The sequence below is a fragment of the Lissotriton vulgaris genome, chromosome 11, assembly GCF_964263255.1.
Source record: "Lissotriton vulgaris chromosome 11, aLisVul1.2, whole genome shotgun sequence".
NCBI lineage: Eukaryota > Metazoa > Chordata > Amphibia > Caudata > Salamandridae > Lissotriton > Lissotriton vulgaris.
The window spans coordinates 635,441,700-635,460,831 of NC_141699.1; the positions used below are offsets into that span (position 1 = coordinate 635,441,700).

At 44.1% G+C, this 19,132-nt stretch overlaps 1 protein-coding gene across 1 annotated transcript in view; it reads right to left on the reverse strand.

Annotated features, from left to right (window-relative positions):
- LOC147683273 (uncharacterized) overlaps nucleotides 1-19,132 on the reverse strand; it is a 1,451,334-nt gene that overhangs the window by 118,256 nt on the left and 1,313,946 nt on the right. The window contains exon 20 of the mRNA XM_086943731.1: nucleotides 11,311-11,372. Coding sequence (XP_086799857.1) covers nucleotides 11,311-11,372 — 62 coding nt within the window. The remainder of the gene's footprint in view (nucleotides 1-11,310; nucleotides 11,373-19,132) is intronic.

Sequence of the window (19,132 nt, forward strand, 5' to 3'; positions counted from 1 at the left end):
AAGACAAGTTTAATAAACCTTTAAAGGTGGTACTACAGCCCACACAACACTCTACAGCATTGTACAGGGTAGCACAAAGAACTCAAGCACACAGTCCCCTTTTATACAAAAGAAGGGGCTCATACATGGGCGGGTACAACTCAGAACATGATTTACGACCATATATGGACATCTCTGAACATAATCAATACATGGGTGGAGTTAACGGTTCTTGAGGCCCGCGAAAATGCACATTCCTATCTACGCTAATCAAAGACAGATGTGACTCTTACTGAGCATATTAGAATCAAACCTAGCAGGGTCATTCGAGTTGCCCCTAGGGCCTGGAAGGCCCCCTAGATTTCTCATCGGTCCTTGACCACGCCCTTGCCGCTGCACGCGCAACAATGGACACTCTCTAGCCCAATGGCCCATCTGCTTGCAATACGCAAAAACGAGCAAAGGAAGAACCATATGATCCTCGACCACCCCTTTCGGTACCTCTATGGGGCGGTCCGTACACTTGCGCTAACATAACCTTCGTTTTCAAATCTTTAGACTTCTTCTCTTCATTACCCTTCGCTTCTAATTCCTGACGCTCATAATACTGAGCCATTGTCAGGAGGGATGCCAGAGACGAAGTTGTCCAAGAGCTTTCACTCGCTTTTAACCGAGCTGCCACTCCTGGCAATAAATTCGAAACATACTTATCAACAAAAAGATGTCGGCCTGTGTTGTCCGTAAGCGACTGACCGCTAAAATCATGAAAAGTTTCCTCAAATAGCGTAAAGAAATCTGAAACTGATTCATCTACCTTCTGCTTACACGACGCTAACATAGTCCAATCAATCTTTTTAGGGGGGATAATCGTTTTTAATTTAGCCAAAATGGCAGCAGGAAGGTCTAAAATCGATTGGGGTGGCTTTTGCGCAGGTTTCCTGTCTCTATCCTCATCCTCAAGAACCGCCCACCTAACTTTAAAAGCAACAAGATCATCTACTTTCCGCACAGATCTCCACTTATCGGGTAGTAATATAAGCCCAAAAAGCAAATCAATATCATCTAATGTCATAGTGCAAGAGTTTAGAGCCCCCTCAACTTCCTCATAAAAGGCGGCAGGATTCTTTCGTGGATCAGGTAATGCAGCTTTTAATGCCATAACATCCGCTCTATTCCAAGGAGTATAAACCCAATTATAAATGAAATACCCTCTAGCATCAGGAGAAGTTTTATCCGGACTAGTACCCGCTCATTTAGGAGGAACATACAGAGGCGCTGCCTCTCGCATAGGCTTGACATGCACTAGCTCGGTCTTATCTGAATGAAGAATAGACGACTGCTTCCTGCCGCCGCTCGGATTCGTTTGCTCCTCCTCCTCCTTCTTTTTGCGCGCTTCGTCCCGTAGCTGAAACATCTCGTCCCGCAACGCAAACAGCCGTCGAACCGCGTCGGGCACCTGAGAAGGAGGGAGAAGACCTTTACGCAATTCTTTAGAATCATATACCACATCATCAGGTTCAAGAACATCGGAATATTTCCGAAAAGATGTAACCACTTCATCAGAAAGAGATTCAGTAAAATATAATTTCTCACTATACTGCCATCCTTCAAGAGACTGCATTGACTCAGGAAGAGAAACGGTAGCCTTGAGGACTCGATAAGCGATCTTTCGAAGGTCAGCCATACGATTGTTTCGATAACATAGACCGCGTATCCACCTTCTCTGGGGGTGATCCAGAATCCTCGCCTCCCCCTCTCGGTATCTAACGGACCAGCGTACGGAGGCGGGGAGCGATCTAATAACGAAAAATCATCCTCAAGTTTATTAAGGACAGGATAAAGAGGCTGCCAAACAGCATACTGGCCAGATATCTGCAATCTGCGATCCTTTTCCTACTTTTCTTCTAATTCCTTTGCTTCACGCTTTCTCAACTCTTGCGCTCTCTCACGTTCACTCTTTCATTGTTCCTTCTCAATCAGCGCTTGCTCACGTTTCTCACGCTCACGCACTTCTTTCAGACGATCCATACAAAGGCCAACGTAACTCAGGATCCTTTTTCGTGTATTTCCTCCACAATGTGCTGTACATTATAGAGGAGAGACCAAACTTCACATACATGTCCCTATTAGGCGTCCCCTCTGAGTTCAGACCTCAGCAAGGCCTGTAAGTGCATAGGGTTCGCTCTTCTGTGCATGAAGTCCTCAGACTACACAAAGAATTTAGCACGGAAACTGAAAATACAAAGACAAGTTTAATAAACCTTTAAAGGTGGTACAACAGCCCACACAACACTCTACAGCATTCAACAGGGTAGCAAAAAGAACTCAAGCACACAGTCCCCTTTTATACACAAAGAAGGGGCTCATACTTGGGCGGGTTCAACTCAGAACATGATTTACGACCATATATGGACATCTCTGAACATAATCAATACATGGGTGGAGTTAACGGTTCTTGAGGCCCGCGAAAATGCACATTCCTATCTACGCTAATCAAAGACAGATGTGACTCTTACTGAGTATGAGCTAGATGCACAAAGGGCTATTTATAGACTGTTGCTGGGCGGATCCTAAGGGTGACTAGCGAAGAGGTAGGACTCGTCACATGGCGAGCAAATGGCAATATGTAGCAGACAAAATGGAGGACAGAAAACAAGATGGAGTCTGACCGTATTAAGAGTTTGAGCTGGAAAACACAACAAGGGGAATACAATATCATGTCTTTAGCTAATGCTTAACTTTATCGCTGTTTTATTTACAACAGGGGGGCGCTCACTTACGTATGCTACTAAACAGAGTGCCCCATCTGACTGCACGGCGCAGCAGATACCCGTTTTACATTTGGAAATCAACTTTTTTACTATTTCGGACTTCCATTTGAGTGCTCTGGTATCTTCTCTTTTGATTAAAGTAAATAGTGGATCCTGTGGTCCATTGTTATTTGTACCATTGGATGCATGATACCGGAAAAGCACCAACAAAACATTTAGTGCTCAAGTTCTACTCGGAGAAGAAGGTTGGAGTACCTTGGAGGAAAGACACAGTCATCTGATGAATTTTCTTTTCAAACGTAGTCAAGTGGTTCGCACTGGACTCTTCCCAAAGCACCTCCCCATAAAGAGAAATATTTTAAATGACAAGCATTGTAACAGTGAAGACTATGGAAAAAGCACAGCCTGCAAACTTGTAGTTGAATGACTGCAGGACAACCCCAGTAAAACTCTTGTTTTTTTTTTTATTTGATCAGTTGTTGAGCCCACTCTCCTAACACGAGAAACCGGACGACCTCATAGTCAGATTCTATAACCTTTAGGTCAGTAAGGTTCAGATATGATCATTTTTTTGTGCAAGGTGAGGTGTATTAAATAGTAATTTTAATTCACTACAGAAATGTTCAAACCCAGTCAAAAAATGCCCGAAGTAATTCCCAGAGTGATCATATAAAACAACATTCTTAGCATACCAGTGCTTAATTTGTAAAATAAAAAGTGTTTTAGCTCTCATCAGGAGGCCAAAGAAGCTTCCACCACGCAGGTCCCCCGCCAGTTGCCAATGAAAGTTCAAACACAGCTACTAACCATCACATTCTTACAATATTGATAATTCATACTATTCCAGGCCCCCAGAGCTATAAGAATGGCTTGGGAGGACGGTATTAGTCAATGTAAATGTAAAATGACCTAATAAACAGCTATTGTGCTCATACCTAAATTAGCAAGACAGTGCCTGCATGCTGCAGACTGTCATAAGCCCCGGTGGTGGCAATTATGTGCTGAACACCAGAAACCACTGGCTCAAATTAAGCACCGCGGCATACAGTAGTAGTGGGAATGGATGGAGATCCACTATATTAACATTGTATTGAGTTACCTTTAGGGCAACATCAAGGTTCTTAGTAAAAATCATCAAAGGGAAGGGTAAGAGGGTAGAACCGTATAAGACACCTTTCACAATTGGAAGTCCTATATGAGCTACCCATCCTTGTCATAATAAAAGGAGACAATTGTATTAGAATGTCCAAACCACACTGCCTTAATGAATAAGTTACTTACCTTCGGTAATGCCTTATCTGGTAGAGACCTGATCTAGCTGCAGACTCCTTTCCTTTGAATTATCCCCTGGCACCAGACTAGATCCAAAATCTTTTCAACAGCAGTACCTCTGTGCGCCGGTAGAGGCCGTTGGGCGACTCCGCAGCGACGTCGTCCAACGGATGTGACATCAACAGAGCCCATATCTGTCCTTCACCGACGCACTGACGTCAGTTTCTTCTGCAACTACTTTCTGCGCTAAAACGCAGAGTTACGTATATTAAAACAGTGTGCCCAAAAATAATCTTCTTTTTGAACAACTTGAATATAAATTATATTTTAAAATTATCAATGAAAGGCACAAGAGTGCATAGAATGGACCTGAAAGAAAAGGAGAATCAGTTTGCAGAGTGGGGAGGATGAGTGGGTCAGTAAGGAATCTGCAGCTAGATCTTTTCTCTACCAGATAAGGCATTACCGAAGGTTAGTAACTTATTCATGTGAAAGAGACATGTTGCCCCAGATTCCTTACTTTTGAAGAGACACCCAAGCAATACCATGCTGGAGGAAGCTTTGCAAACTGATTCCATAAAAGATCCTCAACTAGGCTATCTGGCCTGTATAAGAAAAAGAAAGACTGGCTGCCAGGAAGGGAGGTAAGGAAGAAGTCATCCCACGTGAACATTGTGGAGAACCCCGCAGAGAACTCAATCTGCAACTGTGCAAGAAGATGGGAAAAGACATGATGGCAGAACAATAAGAAGAGTCGAAAAGAAAACTCCACATAAACATAACAATACAACGCCCCCCGTATTGTCAACCGGGCCAAGAGAACTGGGCAGAAGGCCGAGGGCAATAGCTAAAACTACTGAGTCATAGATCCTAGCCATAGAAGTAAGGAATGCAGAGAACACCAACCAATAGTTTAAGGCATTGCGAGCAGTAACAACAATTGTGGCCATAGACCACACGTGGTCAGAGAAAACACCTTGAGAGGGAAGGAAGCTCCTTGGGATGATGCAAAGCAGAATTCTCAAGCGGGGGGAGCGAGTGCAAAGCCACAAACACGCGGAGGTCACTGCACGACACTAGGAAAAGCGCAAGAACAGCAGCAAAACACACTACGCCCTAGAAGAGAGTCAAGGGGGATGACTTACTAAAGAGATACCGAATAAAAGAAGGTATTAATATAATTTGCATTGTATAATAAAAGGTGCCTAAGAAGGGTACATAGAAAATGTCGCAACATTGGCCATGGGCTGAAGATCGAACAATGGCGAGCTGGCAACTAGCCCCATGGTCTCTTACAAAAGGGATGGGGGCTGGAAATCACACACCCCCAGAAATCACAACTAGCAGATAGAAAACAACACGACTGACTGAATGGTTATGATCAGGCAGTCAATAAACAACTGAAAAGAATACAGCAGGGGAGAAATAGCCCTGCTAGAACAGGTAAATAAGGACTACTATGGAGGACCGGAGAAAGGTCAAGTTGAACAAGGTCAACACAGGGGAGGCCGAAGCACATAGCTAGTCCCCTCTTAAAAGTAAGAATAGCAGTTGGAGAAGGGAACCTGCTGAAGCAGCGCAAAAACACAGAGAACATAGCAAGAGAAAACCAATGCCGCAAGTGAAGGTCCAATCAAAGAATCAGTGTAAAGACACGAAGTAACAGATGGAGTAGCAGTGCCTAGAGCCTAACTTGCGTGGAGGCCAGCGCAAAAGTTCTCGTTTGCACAGAACAACTCATGCCCGGCCCACAAGCCAGGTAACATCATGAGTGAGGATTCTGGCATCACCCAAGATCATATTTGGTATCCATATTAGTACAAGGGAGACAAACCCCCGTAGGGGTGGAATTGTATGCACGCTCACAAGAAGTGAAGGAAAATCCCAGGAAAGAATCGAAGGGGCAACACCAACCTCCCCACGAAACAACCCAGAGAGGATGGTCAAGGAACCTATGTCCGAGAAGCAACGGAAGATGAAGAATAGCAATAAATCTGCAAAAGGGTCACATTTGAAGAACAGCCATGCCTCTAACATAACATTGGGGTTGGTATCGGAGATGTCATGGAAACTACTTTAATCCAAAAGTGAAAAGCAACAGCAGCTTTGCCCAAGGCAGAAAAAAACAGGCCATGCAGAGGCAAACAAGGGAAGGAGTAGGCTGAGTAGGCCACCCATGCCAAGATACCGACAAGGTATGTCCGCAAGGAGCCTGAGAGAAAAAGGAGAGAGGGCAGGAGCCTGTCTTTCCCATGTATAGGAAGAACTAGCACAAGAAGTGCTAACGCCTGAAGAGAGAAAGAAGGGACATCGCCTAGGTCAGGACTAGACAATGCACAGTAAGCCAAGAACCATGCCCCTTCCTTTGCATATCCAAGGAAAGGAGGGCACCAGAAAGAGTGGACGGAAAAAACCCTGGCTAGAGTAGAGAGACATACAAATGGGAGGGGGTCAAGAGGAACCCTAGTGCACCATCTTCCGACTGGCACTGTTGCACCAAAGAACACCACGTGGAGCCTACCATAAGGAGTACAATGGTGTCAGAAAGAAGTGGAGGAATACCTGTAAAGCATACAAATGAACAAAGCAATAGTGCATCCACACAATACCATGAAAACACCCCAATCAGAACTTGGTTAAAATGCAAGAGAACACTGTGCAGTCATTGGTGTAGAAACCAAACAGGGCCAGAAAATAAGACACGTCCAAACCAACCAGGGATCATAATCTGCCATTGACAAGGTAAGAATGCAAGACAAGAAAAAACTTGCTGGGGCAGGTCCACCACACGACATGCAACTCGGAGTAGAAAAGAAGAAGCCAACTGGCACCGCCCTATAATGGCTCAAATGGAAAATAAATTAATGAGACCATCCCCAGCCAGACTGAGTACGGGGGAATAAGAGTATGGTATAGCAATTCAGGATTAAGATTTAGCTCCACTTCTCCTATCCCGAAAATGGTGTAAAGCTGAGTCAGCTTAAGAATCAAAAAGATATTGGCCATTGAAAGGCATGTCAACCAAGGTAGACTGAACTGCCTCAGAGAAGACAGAGGTGCGTAGCCAGACACTCCAGCAAAGAGCAACCGAAAGGGCCATGGTTCCTCCGACAGAATCTGTGGTATCCATGCCACAACAAATCAGCAATTTAGCTGCCTGAGAGGCATACTGAACCAGCTGAGTAAGAGTGTACCGAGAGTCATCAGGGATGGAGGGGAGAAGGGGCAAGACTGAATCCCACAACACATAAGAAAAACGGCCCAAAACAAAAGCTGTATTAAGGGACTGAAAAGTGGAGCTGGTGGCAGAAAAGAGATATCGACCAAGAGCATCTCAACTTTTAGACTCCCTGTCTGGGGGACGTCAGGCACATCGCTGATGTCAGGGGAGGCTGTAGCAGCCTGAACCACAAAGCTGAGTGGAATAGTCTGAGGGGAAAAGCAGCACGGGTCTCCAGGGGCAGGATGGTGCCTATGAGCTATAGACCGATCCACGGAGGCCTTTCAAATGGGTTTAGCCATAGCGCCCAACAGAATATCAAAAAGAGCTTCAGTAAAGGGGAGCACAGGCTCAGTTCTCATCTTGCCCTGATGAAGCACCCCAAGTAAGGGATCAATGGCCACCTCCACAGCAAGAAGCTGCAGTCCCAGAACTACGCCAACTGTCCGCAAAAGCTCAGCAAAAGCAGAGCTAGCCTCCGAAACGAGGCTAGGAGAAAAAAACAGGCCAGAGTACGGGGAAGAATCAAGGCCACCAGCTTCCCCAAGGTCAGAAACCCAATAAAACTCCTGAGGAGGATGAGGGATGTCAGTTATGTCATCAACGACATCACAAAAATACCTGTGCTCTGAGGGGAAAATAGCAGAGGGCTACTCTGAAACAGGGGGAAGGTACCTGGAAAGAACTGTTCCCCCAAGACCGTTCCCAAAGTCAACTGGTGTTGAAGAGATGACACCGCGGAGTCAGGGTGGAAAAACAAAGTTGGGGTGATCGGCGCCATCAACGTCATAGGTGGTGCAGATGGATCCAACACAGGCGTACCAGGTGGGAACCCCAATGGGCTGTGCACCGGAGCCGATAAAGTGTCGATCATGGATTCGGAGGGCCTCACTGACACTGGGGGAGGTTCTGCCGGGTTGGTATCAGTCAAGGACTCTCCGAACTCCCTGGGGCTGAGACGTGCACCAGAGGGAGGCTGAGAACAAAAAATGGCATGAAGGGCAAGATAGTATTTTCTAATCTGAGCCCAAGTCGCCTTGGTGACGGGAAACACCGGAAGGTGAGGGACAGATTCTCTCTCTGACTTTGAATTTAGAGAAATAGGAGGTGTGTCAAGGACACCTCATGCACTTGGTAAGGCCGCGGAAGGCCACAGCACTGACCACCTATGGCATAACTTACCAGACGACGGCGAAGATGGAGGACTTTGGGACCTGGTCCTCAAGCCATCCTAGGAGGGAGAAGAGGACCACTACTGATGAGGGGCCTGTGACCACAAGGCCGCTAACAGCATCATGCAGCACTCCTGCAATGCTGACAACCAAAGCTGAAGAAATGAGCCGCACCATTCAGAGTCAAAGTGCGCGTCCAGTCACCACGTGCATATAGGATGAGGGTGTAGGGTCGACATCGTAATTCACAGGACCTCAGAGATGGCTAGAAAAAAAGCACAGAGTTTCATCGACGAGGTAGGCTAAAAATGGGCAGATATACCGCTCTCCAGATCCTCATGGAAGGGTGGAAAGGATAAACAGATGTTAGCATGTCAGGGGAGGGCTTACATGGACTCTGTTGACTGCACAACCAGTGGATGACGTTGTTACGTAGTCGCTCAATACCCTCTACTGACGCGTAGAGGTACTGCTGTGGAGAAGTTTACAGATCCAGTTTGGCGCCTGGGGATGATTCAAAGGTAAGAAATCTGCGGCTAGACGTCTCTATCAGATCAAGCCTGCATCAAACTCCATTATTGTCATAATGTTTTTCAGCTTAGGACTATTGACTGCATCGAAACTGTAACTATAGCTTGCTGCCTAAAGGATTGGACAACAGTCCCTAAATACAACCTTGATTTTTGTAAGAAACCCTGCAACCCCTTCTGTAAGCACCAAGAGAACAAATTTTCCAAATATTTTACCCAGGCAATTCAGGACCAAGATTGTGTAATAATTCCCAAGATCAGCTTAGAACAACGTCTGCTCTTCCCTGTGACCCTGGAATATAACCAGACCACAATCTGTCACTAGCAACCTCCAGAATGAAAACAGAGAAGGTTGTTGGCTCATTTCTACAGAACTCCAGTGAAACCATGGCAGGGCATGGCCCTTCCCCCTGTTTAAGACCGCTTAAAGCATGCCTCATTTCAGAAAAGAAAAAATGGTTCATTTTCTGGAGGCTATGCAAGTCTGGGTGGATTAGTGAATCAGTTGTGCTGTCCCATAAATACAGTGCCAGGAAGTGGGACCCAAGGCTTCTTTCTCCAGGTATCAGTAAAAGTTTGTTTGGTTCCACTGCCTTACTATCCCATGCCACCATTATCCAGAAATGTTAACATATTTTTCAGCACAGCTGAGAGCAGGTCTTCCCGGTTTCTAAGATAAAACCCACCTTTTTCTTGGCAATTGATTTCTTGTAGGTTTCATATAAGATTCTAGATCCCCCAGCACCTGCTATTTTTATCTATAGCTGCAAAGCAACTTTTGAGGCACAAACTTCTTTACCCAACTACTGATTCCTTCTCGTGATAACATTTACTGTATAAAATCTTAAGGGAACTGCAATATTTTGTGTTGTGTTTTGTGTAAATGTGTGCATATGTGTAAGAGGCAGAGAGGGAGAGTGAGTGTGAGAGAGAGAGACTGAGAGAGAGAGAGAGAGACTGAGAGAGAGAGAGAGAGAGAGAGAGAGAGAGAGAGAGAGAGAGAGAGAGAGAGGTCACTGATTTGTCTTGTGCACTCGCTGTAGACCATGTCAGCCTTCACTTGCTGAAGTGATTTGATGGTTAAATAATAAAACACTGTGGCCATTGGTCTCATTTAGAGAAGGCCACCTTATTTACCATAATTGGGGAATGCAAGCATCCCAATGGCAGGCCACCATCAACAATGCTTTTATTTAAAATGATGGGGCCACCCTACAGAATGTGAAGAGGGGCCTCTGAGTCTTCCACAGCCTACTTGGTGGGAAAAACGTTTTTAAACAATAAAAAAATATTTAGTTACATATATTCTTATGTTTTGATTCGAAGACAATATATGGGGATCTGTGGATGAAATTGGTCTAAACAAATGTTGTTGTTTATGAGATACACTAGTACCTAAATTGAAACACGCAGAAAGGAATTCTTTTTTGGTTGTGATATTTCCTGGTCCTTTCTGGGTATATTTGGGAAAACTCTCTCTTTTTATACTCATTTAGATAAGGCCACCTTATTTACCGTAATTGGGGAATGCAAGCATCCCAATGGCAGGCCACCATCAACAATGCTCTGAGTCTTCCACAGCCTACTTGGTGGGTCGGGGGCCCTGCACCAGAGAGGCCTGCATTATATCCTTGACCATCAAAGCTACCTGAGAACTCCTTTCCAGCAAACTGGATGCTGGTGGCTTTGATGTCAGAGGAGCTGCTCAATGTGGGCAATGCCTTTCCCAACTTCCTTTCTGTTTGTGCAAATCCCATAACAAAGTTGATCACTGACAGAAAAATACCTTACATATCTCTCATACCAGACATTGGTTATAATGTGCCCGAGGATAGGCTCTGCTTTGGAAATCTATCTTCAGGGTTAACATGAACGCTTTTCCAGAAAACACAATGTCCAAAAGAAATGATGAAAGTTACCCTTTGTTTGGGAAATCCATGTATTGTATGAATTCTCAAATAATAACCTTACACCATCACAGTACATTAGCAGGCATTTTATCAGATACTGAGTATCTGATTCACAACAATTGACGTCCTGCTGAGTTTCTCCTGGCGTACTCTGGAATTTCCAGGAGTCTGCCTCACCTACTGATGGGCGAAAAGACTGTGAATCAGGCTCAAATCAATAAATTTCATTTGATGACTAACACTGAAGAACAATGTTATCCAATGCATGAATTTTGATACAAAAGTTATTATCACCAGTGTGCACCTATACAACTCTAGGAGTATTTTGCCTTTGACTAGACAAATATGTAACCGAGTTATCCGATAATACACATTTCAAGAAGACTGAGGCAGTCCCTAAATTATCTTATTAGTTTTCCCCTTACAAGTAGGGGAGTTTTACTTTGTCATTCTTACTTCTTGGCTGTGGACCCCTCTGGTACGCAGGGACTGTAGCATCTTCACTTTTTAGTGGTTTTCTATGAAGAAACATATAACAATTAAATGAAGCAATTATTTCCATAGCATTTAAACTCAGAAATAGCAAATGAGCTGATGAATGTAATTACAAAACTTTAAAATGCACAATTCTAAGCTCCTCGCCTGCCTAAAAGGCTGATGCACAAATAGTTTATTTTTTGAGTTGTTCTTAGATTAGTTTACAATCTCATCTAGGATACTGGTTCTTGTTTAACAGTGACAAATTCAATGGAAGCAGTACCACAATTCCACTTCTCTTTGAAAGGACTGATGGACTTTTTGTCCACTTCAATCTGTATCAATCTTTATATTTCTGATGGCCCAAATGAGGAGCCAAAGTTTTAGTTCAGACCTCTCAGAAGAAGAAGAATATAGAGACTATTACGAAGCACTCTTGAGGAGGGTTGGGGTGTTTTCACCAGTTTGTCACCTCCCCACGTTATATAGACAACATACATGTATTTAGCCACCCGACATCACCAGGTGCATTCATTTTATAATTTACAAATTTCCAATCCTGCCAGTATCCCTATATAGCCTTTCAAGAATAGATTCTCGTATTGTGTTAGAGTTCTGCACAAACTGGCACTATCTGACATGCACTGCGTGGCTAATCAAACATATATAGATTTTGACCTTGGTCTTGGGCAAAGTTAAAGCAGTTTACTTGGTCTCAATTTGCTTATGCATTAATATACACTCGCTAAACGTTGTCATTAGCTTAACAAATTAAATGACTTCTGCTCAAACTAAAGTGAGAAAAATCTCTACTGGGTTCATAAGCAATTTCTTCTATTCATTGGAAGTGCAAAACGAAGGGCTTTAAATGTGAGGACCGGAATCTCATGGAAACAATATGAGTTACAACATTAGGCTCTACAATCAATGAGATTCTATCAAATGTTTTTTTATTTTGTTTTTATTTTAGTTATAGTGAGATGAGACAGTGGTTGTTGTTAGTCCTTGTGGATGACAAGAAAAAAGCACTATGTGTTTTTTTAAAATACCCCTCAGACACTACGATCCCCATAGTGTCATGCTTCATCATGGGGGTATTCCCGTGCCTCGACGGGGCGGGGCGTGCTACTACCTACGACTACGCGGGAGCACTTTGTTGTAATGAAGATAGGCTATGTGTGGTGCGTGAAACAATGTGAGTGCTAGGGAGTGAAGGAATACTGTGAAATTGTGAAAAATAAAAATATTAAAAATTCCCTGGCTAGTAGAAAAAACTTTTATTCACTTCTCTAGCTGGAAATGTTAAAAAAGTTTTTTTTGTGGTAGGTTTATTAATTATAACCTACTCGGTCGACATGTTTCGTTAAGCAGACCCCTCTGCCTAACTTATCAGGACCTCTATTGATCCCTACTGAACTTGTTAAACTAATGGTATCTAGATATGCCCACTTTCCTAGAATAGACACGCAAAAATCGGCTAGTCTATTTGTTAAAGGGCTCAGTGGGCCCTTATTGTACAAAAGTTGACCCAATCTGGTCTATTTCCTAATAGTCAGACCCTCCAGGATTTCGCGGTTTGCCGCGAAATCGGCACTTTTGTAAAAATGCCGCGATTTTTTACAAAAGTGCCCGCGAAATCGGCACTTTTATAATAATTCGGCGATTTTTACAAAAGTGCCCGCGATTTCATGCTACTGTTTTAGCATGAAATGCACTCTCAAGTCAAAAATGAGCACGAAGGATTATTTCATGCTAAAACAATAGTGCAAAGTGCTGAAATCGGCATTTCATGTAATAATGAGTCAATTTGCATTTTTTGGAGCATTTTCACAATATTTGCACAAAGGAAATTAAAAAAAGTCTCATTTTGGGGGTGTGCATTGTTGGCATTCGTTACCTCACATCCTGACCCAGAGAGTTGTTTTCATAAAGCCACTGTCACTTATGGGAATAACACTGGGCTCGGATTCCAACTGCAAAACCCGCAACCTAATGTGGCACCCGCACTTTGTCTAGGCCGCTCACAATGGAAAGGCGTGGGCCAAAGGCAGACAGAAACGTGCGTGCACACAAGCAGACAAGGCATCAGCTGAGGGAGCCGTCAAGACACTAATGTAGGCCACTTGTAGTTTATGACTCTGATGGCAGAGCTTGCAGAATCTTTCCTACCTGCATACGGTAACCAGCCTTCAAACGTGACAGAGAGCCCCTGACCAGACGCCGGCACTGCTGCCTTTGCCGCTGCTCCACCGCTGCCTGTTACCTCCCCCCGCCGCAGCCTTCCTCCATCAGCGCTGTCGCAGTGTGGGGGAGAGAAACTACATCTTCCAGCGGCCTCCGCGACCGGAAGTCGCTTTGAGGCGGAGCGCGCCAGGAGGCGCTTAAAAACGGCAATCATCTCCCGCGTCGCGGGAGCGCGCGGGGCCGCGCCGGGCTAAGCCCGGGCAAAGGGCGGGCCCTCTGTGGCCCTCAGGGGACCAAAGGAGACGGGACGGGCCACCCCCCTAACAACCGCACTGGAAATACCTCGTCCAAAGGTTTTAAACGGGATCCATCGACGTTGGGAGGCTATACATCCATTTTTAGGGGATGACCAAAGTGCCAAAAACTCCAATGGCCACCAGATCAACAACGAGACTGAAACCTGTGAGTACCTCACTACCAACTATAACTGCTATTGACATAATGCTGCAAAAAACTATCAGTGTAGTGGCGGACGCTATCCAGGACACAGAGAGACGCCTCTCTTTGACCCCAGATATGCGTTTTCCAAATCTATCTTTACACACCATTAATAACACATGCATTATGGATGATAGTTCCAACTCACAAGAATCTCTATTGATGCAATCGTTTACAGACCTACCAACCTCGCACATGAAGGATACAAAACCCTTATTTACGTGTTCAACTACGCTCGCAAATGAGAGCAGCCCCCCAACCCTAAGTAATAGTGGAAATAATATAAACCACCTGCATACATCTTCTCCAGACCCCGAGGTCCAGCTAATAGAGAGCCAGCCACCAGCAAGCCAAATTGCCCCGATGCCTGCACTTGATCAATCAACCCAAAAGAAGAAGTGCGCAAAGAAAAAGCGTAAGACCAAACATTCCATGAAAAATATCCATCATCCTGTAGGCAAGTCTAAGCGATCAATCAAAGACTTATGGCAGAAACTCACCCGGGAGAAACCCACTGACAACATCTCAACAGGGCCCCTCCATATTCTCCCTCTAGACTTGGCCCTGTCCGGTAATCATAATAACAATTCAGAGACCACCCAGGTCAACGAGCAGACTGGTCACATAATCGAAGCACCCACATTGAATATGCCATCTCTATCCGATATTGAAACATTGATCAAATCTCTCTTACACCCCATCAATAATCGGATAGCTAATATAGAGAAGGCACTAGGGAAATTTGAAAGAGCACAGAATGAAGTCTCATCTAAAATTCTCATAATGCTCAAAGCACCTCTACCTTTGTGCCAGTGAGCACAAATCTCAATATTAGCAACCCGAAACCTAAAAATTCCAATGTTAGTAATTCAGTGGCTAGCCCTGCTAAACAGGTTACAACACAGAAACGGGGCCCGCCATCCACAAATAATCTTCCCATACCTCAACAAGTAACTCAAACCCCAGCTCAGATAGCACCTACAAATAACGTGCAGAATACTCTCGTTCCTGTGGATGCCGATGACAGTGAATGGGCTGCGGAGAGTTCTCCCATAGCCACAACTAGTGTTAATAACGAAACATCCAAACACCTCAGCATCCCACCCAGAAATATCTCTTCTAATGTACCAGGGACAAACCAACTTAAATCTAGGCTACCAAGAACGACCACACATATAAATCTTCCCCCCGAGTCTAACGCCCACACAATAGTTATGATTGGAGTACCCAAGTTAGCTGAAAATATGAGGGAAACCAACATTGAACTAAAGAACAAGGTTATGCAGAGGCTAACCACTCATAGACCACTTCCCTCCCACATAATAGGGAAAATCTCTCAAGTTAGGAGAGTAGATTGGGTGGGTACAAGATATAAATCAACTGAGGGAGATTGCATTGTTATTAACTTTAAAGATAGGGGAGCTGCTAAATTTATTGCCAACTGGAGGAGCTCCTCTACAAACAGCCTGATCCGTACAATGGGATTAAGTTATTTCTATCCACGCAACCCTGATGGCCTTAGATACAACACCAAACGTCCCTATGGTTATGATGGGCCCCCGGCGGTTGATACCTATCCCCAAACATGAGCCCCTGCCTTAGCCCCCAATCAGGGGAGAACTACGGATTTAGAAGCACAACGCTATGCTCATTCTTGGGGAGATAGAACTTATAACTATCCAACATATCCCTTGTATGAGAATCTAGAACCTGTTTACCAACCATACACAAGACCGCATTTAACCCATAATTTATACCAGATTCCAACCTCTAATAGATATGACGCCCTATATAACTATGACAACGACTACCTTGATGAGGTAGATTGACTGGCATCTGTTTCACCCTCCAGTCCTTTAAGTAATCAGATAAAACCCGTTGTCCCTCCCAATATAATAAAATCTGTTGTCATTGAAAACACTCATACTACCTCTAGTGCACACGTAGATATCTCTAATACAGAGACGACAATATCTAGTTCTGAAAGTTTATCTCCTCAAGGTGCACCTGCCCCTCTACCCGTTGACACAGGCCTCGCTCATATTATTATACACCCCATCCATTTAGATAGTGATAGAAGCTCCCAGACAGACACCGAAAGGCATGTTGACTTGCACCTGCCCTTACCATCACATATGACCGCTGAGATAGGGAATCCCCACAATAATCCTAGCTCCATCAAAATCTTATCATGGAACATTGCAGGTCTGGCCGCAAAAATTAAAGATCATTCTTGGATAGCCTTTGTTAAAAATTATACTATACTGTGCTTCCAGGAAACTTGGCTCACTGACAACAATGTTTTTATTGAAGGATTCCAAAGCTTTTTCGTTCCCGGTCTTCCCTCACCCAGTGGAAGGGCAAAGGGGGGGCTGGCAATATTCATTAGCCTTTCCCTGGTGATACAGATAAAAAATAAACACCAGGACAACACCAACATACAGATCTTGGAGCTTAGAAAAGGCAAAAAAGTACTAACCCTGGTGAACTTCTATAATGCCGTATCGCCATCAGGTGAATGTAATATCACCAAACTTCATGAGTACCTTCACGATAATCTGGCAGTTCTACCACGGAATAAAATAATTGTAGGTGATTTTAATGTGCATATCTGTGGTCACCCGACATCGTCATATCTGGGCTCCCTGGGTTGTGGAAACAGGTCAGGCCTTCATTTCGTGCACTGTCCACGAGGCTCTAATATGAATAATCTAATAGACGGCTTGGATTTGAGAAATGTGATGACCCTGAAAGAGGATTCCTTTATCTATGTAACCCCAACCTACAAAGGTTCAGAACAAGGCTCCTTTATTGATCATATACTGCTCTCCGTTGATATGGCAATTTCAGCTTCAAATTTTAATATCCATGAAAGTATTCATAGTGACCATAACCCGATCTCAGTGGAAGTTAAAAGTGGACTGTTTGAACTCAGCAAAAACCGCAAAGACCCGGGTGTTTTAAAATTAATTAATGGCAACCGACGACTAAAGTGGTCTTCAATAAACAGTGAAGCTTTACTCGAATCAGTTAAAACGATATGTGTTCAAGAACTCACCCTCTGCTCCTCTAATATCACTCCCCCGGATCTTATATTATCTGCCTTTGCTGAACTGACTAAAAGAGTGGATCAACTACTCTCAGTACCATTGAAGGGACAAGACAACCAACAGCCACAATGGTTTGATCACACCTGCTCAAGAGCCAGTCGACAACTAAAAATGGCTCTTAAGAACAAACCAAGGGATCCCACATTAATCAAAATATTACGCTCTGATTATAAATCCGCTTTGGCTTCACGTAAAAAAGCAATAAAGGCGAGCATTTGGGAATCCTTACTTGATCCATCCATCCTGGGCAACAGCTCCAAGTTCTGGAGCCTAATCAATAAACCAATGTTTGATGATCCGAACGCTGCTACCATTGGAACCTGCATACCTGAAAGTGAGTGGGCCTCTCACTTTAGTGCAATCTTTAAAAGCGACGATACACGGCATATGCAAGCTCCAAATCTTCCTGTAGAAACACCGTTGCTATTCACAGATAAAGAAGTGGAAAGGGGGATTCGCTGTCTAACTAGCAACAAGGTCCGGGGCCCAGATGGCCTCCCCCCAGACTTATTTAAATCCAACGTCTCCTTCTGGGCTCCAATCCTCACGGCAGTGGTTAATGCTGGAGCTGCTACCAGGGCCCCTAAGTCCTGGGGAGCCTCAACTATTGTCCCCGTGTACAAAAAAGGAGACAGAAGCAACGCAGCCTGCTATAGGCCAATCTCACTGATTAATTCTGTCGCCAAGGTTGTTGGTGGGATCATCCTAAATAGGTTATCCACTTGGGCCAAAAACAACAAAGTTATGTCACCAGCACAATATGGTTTTAGACCAGGACATTCTACAATAACACAATGCCTGAATCTATACCTAATCAGTGGCAAATACACTCTAGCCAGAAACGGTACGCTCAATATGGCCTTTATGGACCTTTCATCGGCATTCGATTGTGTCGACAGAAATAAACTTTGGGATGTCTTGCTGAAAATGGGGGTTGAAAAAAACCTAATCAATTTCTTGGTCATTCTTCACAGCGACACACAAGCGAATGTGCGGTACACCAAAGACCTAAAAGTGACCAAAGACTTTAAAATAAATCGGGGGGTCAGACAGGGCTGTATTTTAGCGCCTTTTCTTTTTAATTTATACATCAATGATTTAGAGGAGCATCTTTTAAGAACAAACACGGATTACCCATACATAGGTAAAAGGGGCGTCCCTGTCCTTCTCTACGCTGACGACGCCGTCCTTATTTCAAGAACTGCACTTGGCCTTCAAACTTTATTGGACTCTTTTTTTCACTTTATGAACTCACGAGGCCTGTGTATTAACAACGCCAAGTCATACATCATGAAGGTAGGACATGGGTCCAAGAAGACTTACCCTTTATCCGTTAATGGGGAAAAAATACCCTATACAACAACCTTTTCCTACCTCGGTGTATTGTTCGACAGTAAACTTACATGGGGACCAGCACTAAAGAAAAAGAGAGGAGACTTAATAAGGACCAATGCGGCAATAATTGACTTTGCTCGCAAGATGGGTAACACACCTGTGGTTGCGTTAATGAAATTATACCATGCCAAAAGCATATCAGTTGCCTGCTATGGGAGTGACCTCTGGGGGTTCTTACCAGTGTCTGATTTGACAACCACAGAAAATAACTTTTTAAAACAAATCTTATGTTTACCGAAGAGTACGGCCAACTTCTCCACCCATGAGGAACTGGGCACGCCATATTTAGAGGATAAAATTGCAGTAAACCCCCTCTTGTGCTGGCTAAACTGTTGGATGAACAAGGAAATACCTTTTACCCAGAATATTTTATCCGAAGCACTCACATGGGATGGGAAACTAAAGATACCCTGGATAAAGTACATTCGAGACTGTCTTCAAGACCTGGGCAGGTCGGACCTCTTCTTAACACCACAGACAGTAACAAAGCATGATGTAACATCTGTAAAGACTACTTTTCTAATGACCCGTCAGATGACGAGGGAAGAGACTGAACTGAAGAAGGGCAGTGTGTTGAGTCACACTTTATCCAAAACATGTATTCAAATAGAACC